The sequence below is a fragment of the Balaenoptera musculus genome, chromosome 2 (assembly GCF_009873245.2).
Source record: "Balaenoptera musculus isolate JJ_BM4_2016_0621 chromosome 2, mBalMus1.pri.v3, whole genome shotgun sequence".
Lineage (NCBI taxonomy): Eukaryota > Metazoa > Chordata > Mammalia > Artiodactyla > Balaenopteridae > Balaenoptera > Balaenoptera musculus.
Genome location: NC_045786.1, coordinates 38,835,582 through 38,857,622, shown reverse-complemented (window position 1 = coordinate 38,857,622; position 22,041 = coordinate 38,835,582). Strand labels below are relative to the sequence as shown.

The 22,041-nt window shown below is 52.4% G+C and overlaps 1 protein-coding gene across 3 annotated transcripts in view; it reads left to right on the top strand.

Annotated features, from left to right (window-relative positions):
* The window catches only part of ACAN (aggrecan), a 62,714-nt gene extending 40,723 nt beyond the window's left edge, over window positions 1-21,991 (top strand). For 2 of the 3 annotated variants that reach the window (XM_036843480.1, XM_036843478.1), the window contains 8 exons: window positions 860-1,075; window positions 3,868-7,050; window positions 14,901-15,014; window positions 18,207-18,365; window positions 18,790-18,872; window positions 19,735-19,879; window positions 20,690-20,872; window positions 21,247-21,991. In XM_036843480.1, the coding sequence (XP_036699375.1) occupies window positions 860-1,075; window positions 3,868-7,050; window positions 14,901-15,014; window positions 18,207-18,365; window positions 18,790-18,872; window positions 19,735-19,879; window positions 20,690-20,872; window positions 21,247-21,323 (4,160 nt within the window). In that variant the 3' untranslated portion in view covers window positions 21,324-21,991. The remainder of the gene's footprint in view (window positions 1-859; window positions 1,076-3,867; window positions 7,051-14,900; window positions 15,015-18,206; window positions 18,366-18,789; window positions 18,873-19,734; window positions 19,880-20,689; window positions 20,873-21,246) is intronic. The other variant, XM_036843479.1, reaches the window with a different exon arrangement.
* The last annotated feature ends 50 nt before the right edge of the window (window positions 21,992-22,041 follow it).

Genomic DNA, 22,041 nt, shown 5'->3' with positions numbered 1-22,041 from the left:
AAAGAAAGTTCAGTCCCACTCTGCCAGCCTAAGAAAGCCAATCCCCTCCCAGAGGATTTGATGAGGCTCTTACCCCAGTACCCTTCTCCCTGCTCTGGGAAGTAGAAGCCAAGCCAGTTAGCCTCCCAGTAAATTCCTCCCATGCATCTCCACCATCCATTCCCAACCCTCTGTAAACTCAGCCTCTTATATAACTGCAAAGAAGTTTGGCTTCCTTCCCAATCGAGCCCACTAAACCAGAACAATTACCCCCAGTCAATGAATCCTGCCTTCAGCCATCAGTGCCAGGATGGCTTCATGCATTTTAAATAGCACTCTCCTGATTTTGATCCAGACACACTTGGAATATAATTTCTGTCCCCAAGAAAGGCAGCATCATTGCAGTACTTGAGAGCAGAGAGTCTGGCACCAGATACTTGGATCCAAAGACTAGATCTATCACTTAGAAGCCACTGACACTGGACAAGTCACTTAACTCTGTGCCTTAGTTTCCCTATCTGTAAATGAGATAATAGTATCTGTTTCACATGGTCATTGTGGGATAAAATGATTTTATATACATAACACCTTTAAACAACTCCTGGCAGGTATAAGAGATTCTGCAGAAGAGGTGCCCCAGACCACCCTGAAATAAAGTGCCGCTGGTGTGTACATATCGATACAGCTGATGCAAAAGGCTCTTATTAATTGAGGACAAGAGCCATCCTACTGGACTGGGCGGGGCGGTGGGAGGCCGAGGACAAGTAAGGTTTGTGCACAGGCCTGGCCCACCTCAGAATCCCGTAGTTCCCCTCAAGAAGGGCCAGCCTGGGTCGGGTCACTGGTAAGAAGGAACCCTCACCACCCACATGCCCTTTAGGTGTCTCGGCGGCGCCCTCTCCAGGAGAAGAGGAGGGTAGCGCACCCACAGAGCGCCCTGAGGTGGAAGACTGGATCGCTACTGAAGTGGGGCCCAGCGTGGCTGCGGTCCCTGTTGGGGAGGAGACGACTGCAATCCCAGAATTCACCCCTGAGCCAGAAAACCAGACGGAATGGGAGCCCGCCTACACGCCAGCAGGCACTTCCCCACTGCCAGGTCTGTGTGGCTTGGGCTCCGGGGCACGTCCCGATGCATCACACGCCTGGCAGCCTAGGGTGTGCCCTGGGTGCGGGGAGGGCAGGGTTGTCTCTCCCTGGGACTTGTGCTCTGTTTCCCCAGCCCTTACACTAGCTAAGTGTGCCGCTGTGGGCAACTTCGGGAGAGAAAGGGCAGCTTTGTTCATAAAACACACCTCTTTCCCTCTCTCTCTGTCTCTGTCTTTCTCTCTCTCTCTCTGTCTCTCTCTCTCCGCACTGTCTTCCAGCTACACACCCCAAATGCCCAGCACTGTATCAGTCAGAAAGCTCTCACTCTGTGCTCCTGCATTTACAAGCCTCTTCTCTAACCTCTTAAAAACTCTCTTGCAGGAGGAGCTCCAGTAGAGGGGAAAGGGCCTGGGAGGGGGTGGCTGTGGGCAGTCTGACTGTGACCTGTCTCCTTGCCCTGCTTCTCCTTCCGTGTCCCTCTTCTGGGCCAGGCGTCCCCAGTCAGAACTTGCTGAGCAACATCTGTTATGATTAAATCAGATGGGACTTGATGGGATGAAATCTGAAGACCCCAAACCCTATTGGAAAAAGCGTTTTGTAGCCATAAGGTTTGGGAAATCCTGGCTTACAGGAAGATACAGATTTCCCCCACTGCAGACCTTATCAGAGCCTTGGATATGCTAATATGCACTGTAAGGCAGAGGGGGGCAATGTATTCAGTGTGTGCCAAATGAATCTGATCACAGGGTCTTTTTTTTTTTTCACGGAGCATTTTCTCTTTTAAAAAATTATTTATTTGTTTGTTTATTTATTTATTTATTTATTTATTTATTTATTTATTTATTTATTTATTTAGGCTGCTTTGGGTCTTCGTTGCTGCACATGGGCTTTCTCTAGTTGTGGCGAGCGGGGGCTGCTCTTCGTTGCAGTGTGTGGGCTTCTCAGGGCTTCTCACTGCGGTGGCTTCTCTTGTTGCAGAGCACGGGCTGTAGGTGCACGGGCTTCAGTAGTTGTGGCTCGTGGGCTCTAGAGCGCAGGCTCAGTTGTTGTGGAGCACGGGCTTAGTTGCTCTGCAGCAATGTGGGATCTTCCCGGACCAGGGCTCGAACCCATGTCCCCTACGTTGGCAGGTAGATTCTTAACCACTGCGCCACCAGGGAAGCCCCTTCACGGAGCATTTTTAACATGGCCCCCTTTGGGTAAGGCTAAATTAGAGCAGTGCACAGTAACCTGTGTGCACCTTTTAGAGTCAGCTCGCCCAGGCGTACATGCATTTGAAGAAAGGAATATATCAAAGCTTCCCACTAATTTATCCAGTCATTCAGTGCACAGTTCCCAAGCAATTTGGCCACACCAAGTGCTCCTCTGGGTGCTGGAAATGCAAAACCAGAAGGTGAAGGTGCATCAGTGGAGCAGGTGGGATTCTAACCCCGAGACCTCACCCAACAGCCACACCTGCTTGAGGCCTTTTCCTTGACCTTCACCAGGACAAGAATAACCAGGTCCTCTTTGGCATGAGTATATGGCTTGGCACAGGACTCAGGCAGCCACTAATGGGAGTTATCCATGGGAGGGGACTCCAATGGCCCCATAGAAATGTTCTCCAATGTTTCTTCAGTTCCCCACCACCTCGCTGATTTGAGGCTTATCGGGGAACCATCTCTACTGCTATTAACTCTGTATCTTTTTCTTTAAATTGACTTCCTTTTGAAAAGAAACGTAGATGTATTTCAAAGAGAAACGTTATATCATGTCTGTAAGTGGCTATTTTCTGATATGTGGTGTGTATATTTATATTGGGTTGGCCAAAAAGTTCATTCGGGTTTTTCCATAGCCTCTTACGGAAAAACCCAAATGAACTTTTGGCCAACCCAATACACATATGTGTGTGTGTGTGTATATATCCATCTAAAATCGTCTTGCATGTCACCACTTCTATATCGAACTCCCCACCCCCCTCCAGGATTCTCCTTTAAGTGAGAGTAGGCTATAAACCTGCCCACTGGGACCCAGTACCCTCTGTGCTCATGTTCTCTGCCTGGGAAATTAGCCCAAAAATACATGCAAGGTATAATCCCAGCTAGTTATTTTTAAATGCCAAAGGAAACAAGACAGAAAGAAAATAATGTAACCATGATTATTTAGGATGGTGGGGTTTTCTTTTCTTTTCTTTTTTTTCTATATTTTCCAAATCCTCTGTAATAGGGCTCTGAGAATTGAAAAAGTTGATGTATTTTTGCAAACATCACCTGGCCCTCTCAGCCTCAGAGGGGTGGGTTCCGATGAATAATTCCCACTTTCAAGGAGTATCAGCATGGTAGGGAGAGCTTATTAAAACACATAGTGCCATGTCCCGCCCCAGAATTCCTAAGTCAGTGGAGCTGGGGTAGGATCTGAGAATTCGCTTTTCTGTCAAGCTCCCAGGTGGTGCTTGTGCTGATGGTCCGGAGACCACACTTTAAAAATCATGGTTTTAGATAAATGAGGTAATAATGTGGAAGTACTTGAAAGGTGACCTTGGCTGTCTTCAGTGGCAGCCAGTCCCCCACATTCTGTGACTAGTGTGAATGGCGCCCCCTAGGGTCTCACAAAGCATAGCCTGAGGGTGGCGGGGAGTTTCCTGGTCCCCATCCTTCCCAAGAGGCTGTGCGAGGTTCCATTAGCAAATGCCTGGACACATCTCTGAGTTCTTGAGAGAAAAGTTTTACTGTGGAAGGAATGGAGTTCAGCTTCTCTGCATGAGCTTAAAATGGGGCAGAGTTACTAAATCCACACCTCATCTTTCTTCTTCCTTTCCTCCAGAGATCCCTCCTACGTGGCTTCCCACTAGCGCAGCAACAGAGGAGAGCACAGAAGGCCCTTCTGCAACGGAAGTGCCCTCAGCCTCGGAGGAGCCATTGCCCTCAGAAAAGCCGTTGCCCTCAGAAGAACCATTCCCCTCAGAGGAGCCATTCCCCTCAGAGGAACCATCCACAATTACAGCTCCAGTGCCCAGCAGGACTGAGCTGCCAGGCTCTGGGGAGGTATCTGGGGTGCCTGAAGTCAGTGGTGACTTCACAGGCAGTGGAGAAATTTCAGGACACCTAGAGTCCAGTGGGCAGCCCTCAGGGGAAATTGCAAGTGGACTGCCCTCTGAAGACCTTGACTTCAGTGGGCTCACCTCTACAGTGGGCTCAGGCCTGCCTGTGGAAAGCGGACTGGCTTCAGGAGATGAAGATAGAATTACGTGGACCAGCACTCCTGAAGTTGACAGGTTGCCCTCTGGAGGTGAGGTCCCAGAGGGCTCTGTCTCTGGAGTAGGGGACCTCAGTGGACTGCCTTCTGGAGAAGGTCCAGAAGTCTCTGCCTCTGGAGTAGGGGACATCAGTGGACTTCCTTCTGGAAGAGAGGACCTAGAGACCTCTGTCTCTGGAGTAGAGGACCTCAGTGGACTTCCTTCTGGAGAAGGTCCAGAAGTCTCTGCCTCTGGAGTAGGGGACCTCAGTGGACTTCCTTCTGGAGGAGAGGACCTCAGTGGACTTCCTTCTGGAGAAGGTCCAGAAGCCTCTGCCTCTGGAATAGAGGATCTCAGCAGACTTCCTTCTGGAGAAGGTCCAGAAGCCTCTGCCTCTGGAGTAGAGGACCTTAGTGGACTTCCTTCTGGAAGAGAGGGTCTAGAGACCTCTGCCTCTGGGGTAGGGGACCTCAGTGGGCTTCCTTCTGGAGAAGGTCCAGAAGCCTCTGCCTCTGGAGTAGGGGACATCAGTGGACTTCCTTCTGGAGGAGAGGGTCTAGAGACCTCTGTCTCTGGAGTAGAGGACCTCAGTGGACTTCCTTCTGTAGGTGAGGATCATCTAGAGACCTCTGCTTCTGGAGCTGAGGATCTTAGTGGGTTGACTTCTGGAAAAGAAGACTTGATTGGGTCAGCTTCTGGAGTCTTGGACCTTGGCAGAATACCTTCTGGAACTCTAGGAAGTGGGCAAGCTCCAGAAGCAAGTGGCCTTCCCTCTGGATTTAGTGGTGAGTATTCTGGGGTGGACCTTGGAAGTGGCCCATCTTCTGGCCTTCCTGACTTCAGTGGACTTCCATCTGGGTTCCCAACTGTCTCCCTAGTGGATACTACATTGGTGGAAGTGGTCACACCCACCACTGCAGGCGAACTAGAAGGAAGGGGAACCATTGGCATCAGTGGTGCTGGAGAAACATCTGGGCTGCCCTTCAGTGAGTTGGACATTAGTGGAGGAGCAAGCGGACTCTCTTCAGGAGCTGAACTCAGTGGCCAGGCATCTGGGTCTCCTGACATCAGTGGGGAAACATCTGGACTCTTTGGTGTCAGTGGACAGCCATCAGGGTTTCCTGACATTAGTGGGGGAACATCTGGGCTTTTTGAAGTCAGTGGGCAGCCATCAGGGTTTTCTGGGGAAACATCTGGTGTGACTGAGCTTAGTGGACTGTCCTCCGGACAACCAGAAATCAGTGGAGAAGCTTCTGGAGTTCTTTCTGGCATTGGTCCACCATTTGGCATAACCGACCTGAGTGGAGAAACGTCCGGGATCCCTGATCTCAGTGGGCAGCCATCGGGGTTACCAGGGTTCAGTGGGACAACATCCGGAATCCCTGACCTGGTTTCCAGTGCCATGAGTGGCAGTGGTGAATCTTCTGGCATTACATTCGTGGACACCAGTTTGGTTGAAGTGACCCCAACTACATTTAAAGAAGAAGAAGGTTTAGGGTCCGTGGAACTCAGTGGCCTCCCTTCAGGAGAGGCAGATCTCTCAGGCACATCTGGGATAGTAGATGTCAGTGGACTATCTTCTGGAGTAATTGACTCCAGTGGGTTTACACCCCAGCCTCCAGAATTCAGTGGCCTGCCAAGCAGAGTAGCTGAGGTCAGTGGAGAGTCCTCTGGAGCTGAGAGTGGGAGCAGCCTGCCCTCCGGAGAATATGACGGCCGTGGACTTCCATCTGGTTTCTCCACTGTCTCTCTTGTAGACAGAACTTTGGTGGAATCTGTAACCCAGGCTCCAACAGCCCAAGAAGCAGGAGAAGGGCCTTCGGGCATTTTGGAACTTAGTGGTGCCCCTTCTGGGGCACCAGACATGTCTGGAGACCATTCAGGACTTTTGGACCTAAGTGGACTTCAGTCTGGACTGGTAGAGCCCAGTGCAGAGCCATCCAGTACTCCATATTTTAGTGGGGACTTTTCTGGCACCACTGATGTAAGCGGAGAATCCTCTGCACCCACGAGCACCAGTGGGGAGGCCTCAGGACTTCCAGAAGTTACTTTAATCACTTCTGAGTTCGTGGAGGGTGTTACTGAACCAACTGTTTCCCAGGAACTGGGCCAAAGACCCCCTGTAACATACACCCCCCAGCGTTTTGAGTCCAGTGGAGAAGCCTCTGCCTCTGGGGATGCACCAAGGTTCCCCGGGTCTGGAGTAGAAGCATCATCAGTCCCAGAATCTAGCAGCGAGACGTCCGCCTATCCTGAGGCTGAGGTGGGAGCATCTGCTGCCCCCGAGGCCAGCGGAGGCACTTCCAGATCCCCTGATCTGAGTGAAACCACCTCCGCCTTCCATGAAGCTGATCTGGAGGGAGCCTCAGGCCTGGGAGTGAGAGGTAGCACCTCAGCCTTTCAGGAAGGCCCCAGGGAGGGCTCGGCTGCCCCGGAAGTGAGTGGAGAGTCGACCACCACCGATGATGTGGGCACAGAGGCATCAGGTTCACCTTCGGCTACTCCCGTGGCTTCTGGAGACAGGACTGAAATCAGCAGAGACCTGTCTGGTCACACCTCGGGGTTGGATGTTGTCATCAGCACCACCATCCCGGAATCCAAGTGGACTCAGCAGACCCAGAGCCCTGCAGAGGTGCATCCAGAAATCGAGTCCTCAAGCCCCGTGCACTCAGGAGAAGAGACCCAAACAGCCGAAATACCCACCTCCCCAACTGATGCTTCCATCCCAACCTCTCCAGGAGGGACAGATGAATCAGAGGCAACCATGACAGGTATTGTTGGGATTATTTTCCTTTAAATGGGTTTGGGTAGTTCAGACTGTAGCCGTGTAGATTCAAGTTCTGAGCACAGATGAGCTACGCAGCCTCAAGCAAGTTTCTTAACCTCTCTGAGCGTCATCTGTAGAACGGGAATAGTACCAAGGAAGATTAAGCAAGATATAAATATGTAGAGAACAAGCGTCATACTTTGCACACAGGGCACATTTGTAGATGCATGATTATTATTGTTACAGTGGAGTTACATGACACAAACATTTATATGTGAATTCAACTGTCTGTACTTGGCACGGGAAGCACTATTTAGATAGTGCTGGAAATTCTGCTCATGCCCCTTTCCCATGGAGTGAGTGTGAGATGAGAGAATGAATCTGCTGATGACATTTATGCCCCAGTATTTGCTTTGTGCAGGGTTTCACCCTGCACAGTTCAAGGAACTGTGAAGCGTCATTTTGGCTGTGTCCTGCCTTTAGACCCTGCCTCCCCACCCTCACCCTGTGCAGGTGAATCCTCTGTACTATAGTGATGGCCTCACCTTGACACAAACCTGGCACTGGGCACCAGAGGCTGATGATTTTCCTTTGCTTTTTGTGTGGGATCCCTTGCCTCCCCCTGTGTACTGAGAGACCTTCCCCAGTCAGAGAGCCCCCAACCGCTCCCAGATGCTGGGGCTCAGGAGGGCCAGAGACCTCAGAAGCGTGTTGACCCAGAACCAGCCTTGTGGGCTTCTGGGGCCTCAGGCCTCACCCTCGAGGTCGTAGAGGCTGCGCTGTACCCCAGGCAGCTACATTCTTGATGCTCAGCCTCTCCCTGGGGGTTGCAGACCCCACCACCTGTGCCAAGGAGCCCTGCGGTGTTGCGACCTGCCAGGAGACGGAGGGACACGTCATATGCCTGTGCCCCCCCGGCCACACTGGCAAGCACTGAGACATAGGTAAGACCCTCATAGGCCATGGGGGGTGCAGGCAGAGGGGTTGGGAGGAGGCAACCAAAGTCAGTTGGGGCTCAGGCTTCTCACACTGGGAAGGAGAGTACACGGTGACGTGTTGGGTAGCAGGCACAGGGTAAACACAGCACGTCTTTCTAGAGCGTCCGGTCTACATGGCGGTTTAGGAGCAAAAAGTCAAGTAATTAAACTGAGAAGTAGTTCGTTTTTTTTTGTCAAGCCAATGATTGTTTTATGAGTAGAATGCAAAACGTGCTGGAATTTTGAAGATAAAACTTGAGACTTCAAAGAAATGTTGAGCTAGGGCGTGTGTTGAGGAGACCCCGTCACGCCCCGCAGTTCCCGGGAGGGAATCTCCATGGGGGCTGTCTTGCATCATGCAGAGTGGAGCCCTCCAAGAAAGCCCCTATGTTCCCCTCCACGCTTGCGTCTGGGTGGGGTTTGGGTCCCCTTCTTGCCCTGAAGGAGATGACACAGACAGAGCTTGTCACTCCCAGCTCCAGGATTCATGGCTGCAGGTCAGCTGTGACCCAGCAGTGCCCCACCCCTGGGCACCCACCACCCTGGGGCCCCTGTTTGCCCAAGCAGCTTGTGGGATGAGTGAGGAGCCTGGGGGATCCTCTGATTGGAGGTGGCCCTGAAAACAAGATGATTAGAATCTACCTGTCGCTCCCTAAACACCTTGAGGCCTGTGGCCATGAGGACATCTCAGCTCATTAACATCACCACCCTTGAGAAAAGAAACGCCCAGTCCCCTCCAAGCTCAGATTCTTGGGTTAGCTCTCTGTGCTGCTCCCAGGCCCTTAGCCCCGCCCTGTCTGAAGTCAGGCATCAGAGACCCAAGGCCTTCCCTAAAAGGGCTTCATACCTAGGACACATGCAAAATAACTTTACATCAAACACAAAGAATCATTCTGTGTTTATAGACATTAATATATATGCAAAATAACACCTCATAATACATTATATACTCATAATATAAAGACGCTGTATCCTTGGCACTTAGACAGGAGATATATATGTTTATATAAACAGGCACTAGGGTGAATACCTATTCACTCTCTTCCGATTTGGGGTCAGCCTCTGCCCACGTGTGGGGGGCCGTGACTGAGAACACTATGGGCCTCTGTGGCCAGAGAAGGTAGGCTCTCCTAGGAAGGTCCTGGCCTTTCTACCGAGGGGACAGTGTTCCCACTGAGCCATAGTGACCCCAGGGGCTATAGTCATACCCCTCTTTCATCCATCCCCAAGGAGAAGGCAGAGCACTGCCTCTGTCCTGGGAGAGCCCGCCCCTGATGAAAACTTGGGGAGACCTTGTGCGCTTTCCAGCACACAAAGTCTTCAGTCGGCAGTGGGAGTGGCTCTGTCTGTCCCGTGAGCAGTGCCCCTGGGGGGCATCGTGCCAGGTGTGCAGACACGTCCCCCCCTGGGTCTGGGTGTGCAGGTAGAGAGCAGCAGGGGACCCATCTTGGGTGAAGTGTTGTGGAGCTCAGCTCTGTCGGCCAGCTCAGCCTGGGTCAGCGAGGAACAGACTCAGAGCCCGACAGGACTTCCGGGGTGGGGACAGCCGCCAGGACCAGAACCCCCTTGCCCTCTTTTGGTATCTTCTGACACCTCTCTCCATTCTTAGCAACTGCTTCCCCAACCTGATGCTTGAAGCAAAAATGTGACACTGGTATCAGAAGTCACACAGCAAGGCTCATGTCCTGGCACCTCTGAAATTAGAAGTAGGTGACAATGGCCCTTAGCTAATCTGCTATAAGGACAGCTTTTCTCTAATTGTGTATATTTCCAAAGGGCTTTCTTTCCCACAATTTCTTCCTAGGCAGCTCTGAGAGCTTGTAATCATCCCCATTTGAAACTGCAGCACAGAGAGGTTAAGTGATTTGCCTAACTTCACTGAGCAAGTCCAATCAAGAACTGAGGTGTTTGCTGTTTAACACACTCGGTTAAATAGGAAGCCTTCTCTTGAACATAACAACCGGTTGTCGGTCTTAAAGAGCTAGAAGCCAGACTTCAGGGGAACCAGAATGAAGAACAGCTGTAGAATTGGAGTTGGTCCAACTAGACACTCACAGACAAGCCCTCACTACCTCATTTGTAAATAGGGTCAAAGGTAGTGGTTCTCAGCTTTAAAAAAATTCTGATGCCTGGGTCCCACCCCCGCAGATTCTGATTGGAATGGTCCTGTGGCCTTGGCACTGGGGTTTTTTAAACTCCCAAGTGACTCCAGTGTGCAGGCAGAGCTGAGAAACACTGCTATGAGGATTAAGATCGTCTGTGTACATCTGACCAGTTCCCCTTCCCCATCTCTCAAGCCACTGATTACAAAAAGCTTTGTCATCTCTAAAGGGCAAGTGGTAAGAGTCATCCACATGCAAAATCTGGGGTCTCATTGCCCATGACTCTACCCCTGGTGTCCCAAGTCGCTCCTGTTCAATTCAAGCTCAAGATTTGGTGCTTCCAAAAGGACTGCAGAAGGTGTCCAGTATCCACAGATCACCCACCTGTCATCTGGCTCTAGAACTGGGAACCACAGGTTGTTAAAAGACCGTATAGATCAGTGTCATCTTGTTTAGTCAGCGTTCCACAAATAAGTTCTTGATAAATTATTAATCTCTACTCTTTACATCAAAATAAATATGTTTAATGAATACTTAGATTCTTTAGCAATTAAAAGCAGGACTGGGGACTTCCCTGGTGGTCCAGTGGTTATGACTCTGCGCTTCCCACTGCAGGGGGTCAGGGAACTAAGATTCCGCATGCCTAGCAATGTGGCCAAAAAAAAAAAAAGCAGGACTATCCTATTCGGATCCACTTAAAAAGCAGAAGCATCCTCCCCACCTCCATTGCTAATACAGTACTTCCTGTGGGGATTAGATTTCTGATTCTGAGGTTTCAATCCTGGCTACTCCTTAGAATCACCTGGGACGTTTTTAAAAGGCACTATACCTGGGCCCCGCCCTGAGCTATTCTGATTCACTTGGTCTGGGGTGGGACTCTGGTGCTGTTGGTAATTTTTTTTAATCTAAAGATTATACCACAGTGATTCTAATGGGCAGCTAAATTTGAGAAATCAGATCTCACGTCCAATTTCCCAGCAATCACTGGCATTGCCTGGATTTCTCTAAACTCCTTGGTTAGAAGGGCATGAACTTAAAATTTAATCAGCCTCTTTTCTGTTTAACTGACATCTTTTACTTTGTGGGCTTGGGGTTCTGATCTATGACCTGACCCTGTCTCTCCCCCTAGTGGGGTGATATTTGAATTCCAGTGACACCTTATCCCTGGGAGGTGGGGGGAAGTGCTTTCCAAGCAAGTGAAAATACAGGGTTACAAGTGAAAATACAAATTACACCTTCTTGACTTGACTTAACCAAGAAGTCCATGGGCAGATTTTAACAGGCAACTAATTGAATTTAGCAGGATATTAAAGTTACATTCAAGATCAAACTTTAAAAACATCAACAACTTGATAGTATAAATAACTATAACATACTTTTAATCTAATCATGTTTGTTTTTAAAGCAAATTGGAACTGATAAATATGCTCTTGTAATCCTTCTGTCGATTGTGATACACCAGAAAGTGAGCGTACGTATTCAATTCTGTTCATCCTGATTGATCCTAGGTCTTTGCAGGGTGCAGAGCATCTACTGAGCTAAGAAATTGTCTCTGTGCTTCTTGAGGAGATTTTCCCCCTATCCTTGTCCAGGATAGTCATGTCCAGGGTCACCACATACAGCTGCACAGGTTGTACACTGAACAACTTGAGGGGTACCATTCATACCATGCTATTTACGAGTGGCAACCCCTTTGGTTGGGTATCACTTGAGTAAAAGCGCCTGCTGTCACTTCATTCAACCTTTCCTATGAACAAAATAAGCTCTAACTTGGAAATCCTGGGCTCTGACCCAGGCAACAGCTGGACAAGACCTCTTCAGGGTGGAGACCTGTGGTCTCCAATTCAGACGCCGAAGTGATTATTTGCAAGTATCTTTATTTCCCTCACCTTTACCAGGGTTCTCAGTTATTTTCTCCCTTAAGTTAGAGATATCACTAGAGGGCCTTGTTCAGGAACAAACCATCCCTTTTGGTTAGAGTAGAGAGAAGAGGACTCAAAGTCCCTGCTTAGTGATGACCGGTGAGCCCTTGGCTGGGGAAGCAGAAATGGTAATGAGATGCTGAGATACAGGACTCCAGCGTCTCTCTCTCTCTCCATGTGGAACAGAGGCCCAGCTTTCATCCTCATGGTCTAATTCTCTCCTCCATCTTCTCCAATCTGTCTCCCCCACTTACCAGCATGGGCAGGTCACTTCATTTGTTTTCTTATCTGTAAAATGGCCCAGCAACGTCCATGCCATAGGGCCGCTGGGAGGTTAAGTGTGTGTGAGACATAGTGTCTGGCTCAGAGAAGATTTTTGGGAGATATTGGCTCCCTCTCTTTCCTCTCTTCTTTCACACCGTCTGCCCGTTGCCCAAAGCCCTTCCAGTCCTCCATCTGCTGTCACCTTGTCTGGGGTACCCAAAGTACAGCAGGGCCCAGCCCAACTCTTCTCATAGTTCCAGAAGACAAGCAATGTTCTAATTGCCTTCACAGAAAGAGGTGGGCTGGAAGAGTGGCTCTTCCAGCCAGTGGAAGGGGAGAGGACGCACCACAAGCCTGAGAAGGCCCCACACAGGATCCTCAGCCCTCTCCCTACTGCTGAAGCCCTCTCTAAGCTGCCCCAGTGCCACTCACAGGCTCTGGTCTTCAGGATTATGGCCCTTCCTTTCCTCCTCATCTGTGAATCCAGGGCCCTGCATAAAACAGCTTCTGAGCCCGGGAACCTGGTTCCTTGGGTTTCAGTCCCTGCAGACTTCTCAGATCCTGTGCCCTGGCCAAACACCAAAGGAAAACTGTCCCGGACCTCATGCTGCCTTGCGGGGGCGAGTGATGTGAAATAAGCTTCTGGTACCACCGGAAGCTACCTGGCCCGACCTCCCTCTGGGCCTCCGCCCTCCCGCCCTCTCCCACGTGGGTTGGCCAGAGGCCCCAGGGTTGATGTCTGGCTCTTCTCCCCACGGGCCACTCCTGTCCCCTGCTCTGTACAACTGCTTTAGCGCCTACATTTGCTTAATACCCCCTTGCCCAGTGCTTCCCATCTTCCATAATGACGCTAATGGACGAAAGACAACAGTAGCTTTTCTGAAGCAGGAGAACCTCCCCCAGCTTCCGCCCACCGGCCTGACCTATTGCTGCTACTGCTGCTGCTGGGAATCCTGGTGCATGCTGGGAATCCAAGTGCATGCTGGGATTTCAGTCCGTTCCTCCATGCATTTTGGTTTTGCTTGGAACAGTTTCAAACTTGGAACTGTTGGTTTCTAGCCCATGGTGTACACTCCCTGAAATAAAGTCAAGAACTTCGTGGGAAGAGAGACATACCTGAGGACTTGAGATTTTCAGGCCTCCCATTGCACAAACCCAGCTCTGGTCTAGATAACATCGGCTATGCACTAGTGAAAAGGATCCAGAAGAAAGTGCTTTTATCTTCTTATCAGAGGATTGACTTTAAGATCTAGTCTGTTCTTATGAGAAGTAAGAACTAAGTCCTGGAACATATTCAGGGAGCTGCCTACGTGGAGACCACCCACAGACACGCCAGGTCCTGAAGATTGTATGAACATAGCTGTACGTATCATGCTGCCCCCATAAGCCAGTGGAACCCTTTCATTCCAGAATTTTATTAATCCCCTGGGAAGAGGAGCTTCACAATACCTTTTATCATGTTCCCAGAGGAAGTAACCCAGCCGGTGTTTTTGGAGAACGAAGACAAAGAGAGTAGAAGGACCCTGTAGGTCTCTGGCTTCTCTGAAAGTGCAGAAAGACCAGATTAGGAGTTTCAGTTCTCACCTTGGCTAATGGATGAAAATTTGAGGCAAAGGCCAATGACTTACCAATGTAAGTCCCACAAAGAAGTTGGATCACAGAGAACATCCTGGACCAGAAGAACAGAAGGAAAGAAGAGTCTTCTGGGGAACAGAGGCTGATGGGGACCTGCCGGTATCCCAGGCTGGTGCTGGTGGATGGCCACTTACTAAACGCCTCGCTGGCTTTAAACACTGGTCTCCCACTGGCCAGGATGCAGCCCTTCTAGAAATCATGACTCATTGGAGATGTCCATTTCTGAGGCCTTAAACTGGAAGGAGGTTACATGGGGAAATATTAAGCTGGGTTTCTGTCCCTTCCCCCAAGATAACAATGTTGGCTTCATCTTTATAAGATACTCTAGAATCTTATTTACTGAAGACAAAGAAGGTGTCTGCAACCAAAAAACAGACAAAAAAATCTAACAAGTCTCATGCAGATATCCCACACTGCCATTTTCTCATGATCCTATACTCTGTGAACCACTTCTAGCTTCTTTGTTCTAGTACTGCACGGCCTTGTCCTCTTTCCTTGGTTCATAACTACAGAAGAAGCTAGGAAAAGAAAGAGGTCAAACCAAGCTTCAAGAACTGGAATTCCAGTGTCCTTGCTCACCGCCATGTTTGAGAGCCAATTCAGACCTCAAGGCCTCTTGAAATATTCACAAGAGAAGACGTCCTGGAGGAACTCCAAGCTCACTCTCACAGTAGGCATTTGCCCTCAGAAGCAGCAGATCCCTTCACCCACTGGGAAACCTGGCTCCAGTGCTCCAAGCTTGCCCATCCAGAACCACACACATCCAAGAAAACCCTTGTTGGATCTTTGGCTCAGCACTCCACGATGGCGGCAGCAGCAGCAGCAGCAACAGTTCTTAGGAAATCCCGGGCTCTGGAGAGCAGCAGGGCTGGCCACGCATAAAGAAGCTGCAATGCAATTGTGAAGCTGGAGTTGCCGGCAGGAGTCCTAATGGTGGCCCTTGGTTTCTTGCAGACATTGACGAGTGCCTCTCAAGCCCTTGTCTGAATGGAGCCACCTGCGTGGATGCCATCGACTCTTTCACATGCTTATGCCTTCCCAGCTACCAAGGGGACCTGTGTGAGATCGGTACGACCGTCTCGGCTTCAGCTAATGTTACTAACTGCTGCACCCCCTCTTCCTCCCTCATCCTTCCCTGCTAACCACAGGTTCTAGGCCCTGTGGGGCCCCCAAGATCCATCCAGACAGCCCCTTCAGGGGCCACAAGTGAGAAGTCGGCCCCACTCATTCTCACTCCTTCTCTTGCTGTTCCCTGCGGAAACCCTCCTCTGGGGCACTGGCTGATTTGACTGCAGAAGAGACATGCAGGCCGGGCCAGCCTGCACTTTGGAAGGTGGGGCTCTGGGGGAACTTTCAAACACTAACCTGCTCCAGGGCTTCCAGATGCCACCAGCAAAGTTGGTGCATGCATCAGACTAAGAAGACAGAGCCAATTCCATGCATTTGTCTTGAAGGACACTATGGGTGGGAGTCATTGGTTCTTGCTCCGGATGAGAGCCCCGGATCTTCCCAGCATGGCCATGGGCATGTGTCTGCCTGCCGTATTGCCCACGGGACCTCTGTGGCCCCTCCATGGCCTTGGGAGCCACCGTGCCACACTGGTCAAGCTGCCTTCCTCTTCTTCTCTGGCAAGAGCTATGGTCTGTCTGTCTGAGAGCTCCCGTGTCACCAGCATGCTCAAGTCATGCATGCACAAGGACAGCTGTATGTCACCTTGTCCTCATTGCCACCGTGACAGCTGCCACGTCAGTGCCACTCCGGTCCATGCTTCCTTGCTCCCTCCCTTGTGCAAGGCAAAAGGCTGGCCAGAGAGAACAGAGCCTCGCTGCAAGGGCTCTGAGCTTCCTCTCTTGGGCCTTGCCAACCCCTCAGTTTCTGCACCTGGGCCAGGCCCTGCAAAGGGGAGCTGTGGGCCAGGAACTTCCTGAGGCCAGACTGAGCCCACAGTCTTCTCACCTTCAGTGTTTCCTAATCTCCCCATCTCAGGGCCACCCCAACTCAGAAAGGGGGAGATGGAGCTTGCAGTTGCTAGTAGCAATGGTCCGTGCAGAACTGGAAGTGTTTAGGGGCTCAAAACCATTTTCAATGAACTCTCAATTTAGACATCCCAGAAACTTCCAGACAGCAACTGAAACTCCTAATCAGAGTGGGAAGGTAGTTTTGGATTGCATGTTCCTTGGAGGCACTGCCAAGGTTACAGACTGGTGGAGGAACTTCTGGAAGAAAAGACTTGGCCTGGACCCTCCTTCCCTGCAGCCTCCCATTCTCCACCTTCACCCCAAGACTCTAAGAAATTGGTGCATGGGGTCTTGTCTGGGGTGGGGGTGGAGAGTTACAAGGATTTCCTCCCCAGGATGCCAGAGTATTTGCCACAGGGAGAAGGGCATGGAATGTCCACGCAGACAACAGCTCTTGGGTGTCAGACTGGGCTCTGCACTCTGATGGAGCAGAGAGAGGGTGCCAGAGCCCCCGAACTGGGCCCTGGGCCTGGGTGCCCAACTGAGCAGGGCTGCATCTCTTCTCCTGCTCCAATCCTGAGCGCTCACCACCCCAAGCGTGCTTCAAGCCTTGGCTCTGGCCCTGCTCCTTCTTGCAGCCTTCCTGGAATTCTGTTGCTGTTGCCCCAGAGCCTCCATCCTGCATGGCCCTGGCCCCTCCCAGCACAGCTGCTGCCTCCAACTTTGCCCACCCAGCTCAGCCCTCAGGCACTCAGGTGGCCCAAGAATGGACCCCACAATCAGCCCTGGGATGATATGCCTCTGGCCTCCTCAGGTGCTCAGCTACCTCTGAAGTCTCTCTGCCTTTCTTTCCAAACCCGTGGGGAAGGCACTGGTAGCAGGGGACTGGCAGCATCCTCCTAAGCCTTCCTGCTGCGCTGCCTCTTTCTTCAAAGGCTGCTGGCCGCAAACTCTTCTCTCTCTCTGCTCTGCCCAAGCGTCTGTCTTCCAACCCTGCCCAGCATCCACCCCTTCAGCTTAAGCATCCTTCCCTTCAGGTACTGGTCCTTTCGTCCTGGAACAGCCAGACCAGGGAGGCTGCCATACAGCCTGAAGGGTTCATGGCCCTACACTCAGCCCCAGGGCCCTAGGGACAGCCCTTCACCTGTGAGGCACGAGGGGAAGAAAGAAAAGAGGGTCTTGGAATTCCCTCTGTCCAGTGCTGTGCTGGCAGATGTTTAACAACTGACTCTCAGAGAGGAAGGAGGATCCCTGATTTGTAGCATCTGCCAATTTCTGGGGTATAACACTCTCACAAGGGCCAGTTAAAGCTACCAATGTAATGTCACTAAAGACCGAGTTGGGGGTCTTCCCTGGCGGTCCAGTGGTTAAGACTCCGTGCTTCCACTGCAGGGGGCACGAGTTCAATCCCTGGTCAGGGAACTAAGATCCCGCATGCCGCACGGAGCAGCCAAAAATAGTTAAATAAATTAATTAATTAAATAAAATTAAATTAAAAAATAAAGGCCGAGTTGGGAAGACACACTCCTAATGGCTTTCCCAAGCCTGAAGGAGCCAGTTCCAGCACGCACCTGCCTCTGTCTGTCCCTCTAGGCTGCTCCAAGAGCTCCACATCAGTCCCTTCTGCTGAACTCAGAATCCGTTACCAGTGTAGACTTGGGAGGAGAGAAGCCCTTCCCCTCTTCTCATCTGCCACCAAGAAATAAAATGAAAAGCCAGGGTCCCTGGGTCGTGGACCCTGAGGCAGTATCGTGTGCTCTGCTAGAGCCAGCTCTGATAGGATAGACTTAGAGTTCTGTGTCTTCTCTGGACCCAAAGCAGGCATTTCTGCTCCTCTGTCCCCACCCAAGTTTCCATTTCATGCCCCCAGCACTGCCGGCTGCTGCCCCCTTCACACACTTCCCCGCAGCTCCCTGTCTCCCTGGAGCCCCTCAGAGCCTCTGAGCCATGTTTTTCCTTAAGCCTCAACACCTCCTACCTTCCCACCTCTTTTTACCTGGCTGCTGAGCTCTGCCAGCCCTGCAGAGCAGACTTCAACAGGAGAAAAGCTTTGGGGGTGGGGAGCAATATCAGGAAAAGAAAGGGTCCCCGGCATTTCCCAGAGGCTCCTGGGGCAGGAGGGGGCAGGGCCAGGCCTCTTGGCTTCCAACTTGAGCCCCGATCCAGTCGGGCCTCTCCCTTCCTTTGGGGAGTGACACGGAAGGCAGGGTGAACGCAGGAATCCCTGCCCCGAGACTGGCAGCAGACGCCATCCCCAGTCGGCCTCCAGGCCCTCTCCTCAAGCCCCTGACCTGTGTTGCAGACCAGAAGCTGTGTGAGAAGGGCTGGACCAAGTTCCAGGGCCACTGTTACCGCCACTTCCCCGACCGGGCGACCTGGGTGGACGCCGAGGGCCAGTGCCGGAAGCAGCAGTCCCACCTGAGCAGCATCGTCACCCCTGAGGAGCAGGAGTTTGTCAACAGTGAGTGCGGCCAGGCCTCAGGGGCCCAAGCGGAGAATGGTCACATGGGCGAAGGATCTCCCTTGGCAGCAGTCAGCGGACTTGGGCCCAGTGAGGCGGCAGGGGTCGGGGGCAGGGAGGGAGGGAAGGGCATTTCCGCAGCCTGAGGGGCCAAGGGCTCTGGCTGCAGCCAGGACAGCCCACTGTCTGTCAGAGTCAGCCCTGGATTAACCCCGACTCTGTCATCAGTCCATGTCAGCTCAGGGAGATGGTCCAAATGCACTCCAAACATGCAGGTGCTAAGACCCTTGTCAGGACCCTGGAGGCAGGTGTCACGCTCCTAGGAGCCCACCCAGCTCCTGCCACCCCTCCATCCCCTCTGTCTCTACGAGCTCAAGTTTCTCAGACACCTTCAGGGCGCCCCATACCCACGTCCTCTCTCCAGACAATGCTCAGGACTATCAGTGGATCGGCCTGAATGACAAGACCATCGAAGGAGACTTCCGCTGGTCAGATGGACACTCCTTGGTGAGTTCTGCTGGGGGCACCCGGGATAGTTGGCGGCCCAGAGGAGATGAATAAAGACCCCCAGAGAGAGACACATTCAAATCACATGCAAACATTCACTGAGCAGCTTCTGGACCGGGAGCCCTGAGATCAGAGATTGTGTCTCGTTCTTGTCCCTTTAGAGACCAGCCCAGGGCTGGACAACTGAATAATGCCATGAAAGGAAGGGTGAGGGATGAGGAAGGCAATGAATGAAGGAAGGCAAACCACCAAGAGGGAACATGGAAGCTTTAGAGTGGTTCCTTGCCCACAGAGGACTCGAGTCCACTCAAGGAGACAGACAGACAGATAGAAAGCAACATAGATGCCAGCTGAACAGTACACATAGTAAATGATGGAGGTCAGCAAAGGACCTCAGGGAAGTCTCCCTGGAAGAGGCAAATATGAACAGGGTCATGTGGGAGGGGAGCAGTTACATTAGAGGAAAGGGGACTTGTTTGTCCCTGAGTCAGGCTAGAGGGAGAAGCCTGGGAAGGCAGAGTCTGGACTTGGGAGCCATATGTCTACCTCCCAGTCCTGCCCAAGCAGGCAGCCTGGGTGACGAGCCCCGTTGGCCCATATGGAAGAGGAGAGTGTCGTCAGCTCATTAACAGGGACTGCGAGTGCTGGGGGCTCTGAGTTCCTGACAAGGACCACAGCCAGGCGGTGTGAGCAGCTCTTTGGAGGGCCCGTGGGTTCCATGGCACCTGGGACCACCCTGACCAGACTCCCAGCAGTCTTTGCGCCACCACCAGGAAGGGGCTTGTGGGGAGGGAAAGCAGGGGTCCAGCCAAGCTGTACTGCTGCTGCCCCCTCCTCACCCCTTCCCCACTCCCACCCACAGCAATTTGAGAACTGGCGCCCCAACCAGCCTGACAACTTCTTTGCCACTGGGGAGGACTGCGTGGTGATGATCTGGCATGAGAAGGGCGAGTGGAATGACGTTCCCTGCAATTACCAGCTGCCCTTCACGTGTAAAAAGGGCACAGGTAAGCAGCAGCCTGGGAGGGATAAGCAGCGTGGAGAGAATCAAGACTCCAGGCTCCTGCTGTGTGACCTGGGGCGAGTCACCCGGACTCCTGGCTGTTGAGGTCACCTCACCTGCCCAACTAGCAGACTGGAGCTGACCTGGGGGGCCACTCCCAATGCCAGCATCCCAGAGCTGATGGAAAGGGCCAGCCCACTAGGGACAGGGAGAGGGTGAAGGTCACAGGAGGACAGACCCCCTCCACACGTACAGTGCCTTGGACATCAGCACAGAAAGTCACCCACAATCACACATAGGTTGGGAGCCTCCCTGTCTGGGGTTCCCAAGCCCATCAGTCGCAGAGTCGGAGTTGTCAGCCTTGATCATCAGCTTTAAGTCTGTGGACATCTAGGTGCGAGTAGGACACTCCCCACCTGTTCCTGCTCCTGGCCTCGTTCCCCTCCCTTGCCCCCGAGGTCTCCTTTAGTTCCCACTTTCCCCTGCATCACTGTTTTCATAGAGAAGTCACAGACAGTCTGCCCGGCTCTCGCCCTCTTTCCCCACCTTTCTCCCTTTTACTCCCTTACTGCTGCTCTAAATCATCGAGGAACTCAAATGTTAGAACCAGTGTTTTCCAGATTCTTAGTGCGGCATGAAAGCACCCCTTCCCCAGCAGTCAGGGCTCACGGCTGGGTGTTCAGGCTCTGTGCCCCTTCCTTGGGCTCTGAGCCCATCTCCTCACAGCCAGAGGGGGGCATACTGGCTCATGACCAGCATGGGGCATCACGGGAGACCCTCTGAGAGCCCTTTCTGAAGGGTGTTTGCCCCTCAGTGGCCTGCGGAGAGCCCCCCGTGGTGGAGCACGCCAGGATCTTCGGGCAGAAGAAGGACCGGTACGAGATCAATTCCCTGGTGCGGTACCAGTGCACCGAGGGCTTTGTCCAGCGCCATGTGCCCACCATCCGGTGCCAGCCCAGCGGGCACTGGGAGGAGCCTCGGATCACCTGCACAGACCGTGAGCATCGCCCCACACAGCGTTAGATACCGCCAACACGTCCTCCTCCCTGTCCCCCGCTGTCTGCACCGTCCGTGGGCTCAATCACAGATGTCCGCTGCCCCCAGGGAGGGGGCTTACTTGCACTGAGAAGGTGAAGATGAAAGTGGGTGGCCCACTTTCCTTTTCAACACCAGCCCCGAAGCCCCGAAGCCCAAGGTGGTTCCAAGAAAAATCAAAACCAAGAAGTGGGTAAAGCCTCAGGCTGCCTTCATGAGCCCATGGTTTCTGCAGGGAGCGGAGCCAGCGGAGAAGAGGCAGGACGGGGAGAGGTTGGGCTGGCCCACTTTCTTCCCAGGATTCACCCAGATGTTTCCATCTCCCTTTCACCCCAGCCTCCACCTACAAGCGCAGACTACAGAAGCGGAGCTCACGGCCCCTGCGGAGGAGCCGCCCCAGCACGGCCCACTGAGACGAGCTTCCAGGACGTGCCCAGGATGCTGAGCCCAGGAGCCTTGCCAGGCTGACATCCCACAGGGATGGTGTCCTCTCCTTGTCGCTTTCTGTCATATAAGGAATTCCATTAAAGAAGGAAAAAAAATAAATCCCACATTGTGTATGCACCCACCCACCCCCTCAAATCGCCAAAACTGCATCTAATTTTCCTCCCAAATGCCAAAGCAAAGCAAACGTATTGTAACCCGTGGACTGAGTTTAGAGACGTTTCTTCAATCTCCCGTTGTGCCTTTCCAGGGACCAGCGCAGGGACAGGGGGAGAAGGGGAGGGGTTAAGTTAAATAAAGAAGGTAATTTTTTGTTTCCTGACTTATCCAAGAGCAGTGCAATCGTTGGTTCTTTCACCTCCAGGGAGAGCTAGGGAGGAGGGAGGAAGGGGCAGAGGCCTGAGGGCATGAAGAGTGCGGAACCGCAGCTGAATGTATGGGATGAGACGGAGTAGGAGGGCCGCGCCATCTGTGCGGGGGAGGAGCCTGGGGGAGAGGGGGTGGCTTCCGGCCGCAGGTGAGCGGGCAGGAGAGAGCCATTGAGGGATCTTCCAAAGCGTGGGCGTCGGGTTCCCTCCGAGGGTCCCTCTTCCTCTCACCCGGGTCTGCCACCCTAGCAGGTGTCGGTCTCGATCTCGGCAGGGCTGGGCGGGGGGCATTTCCTTCCCGGTGGGAGTGCCGCCCAAC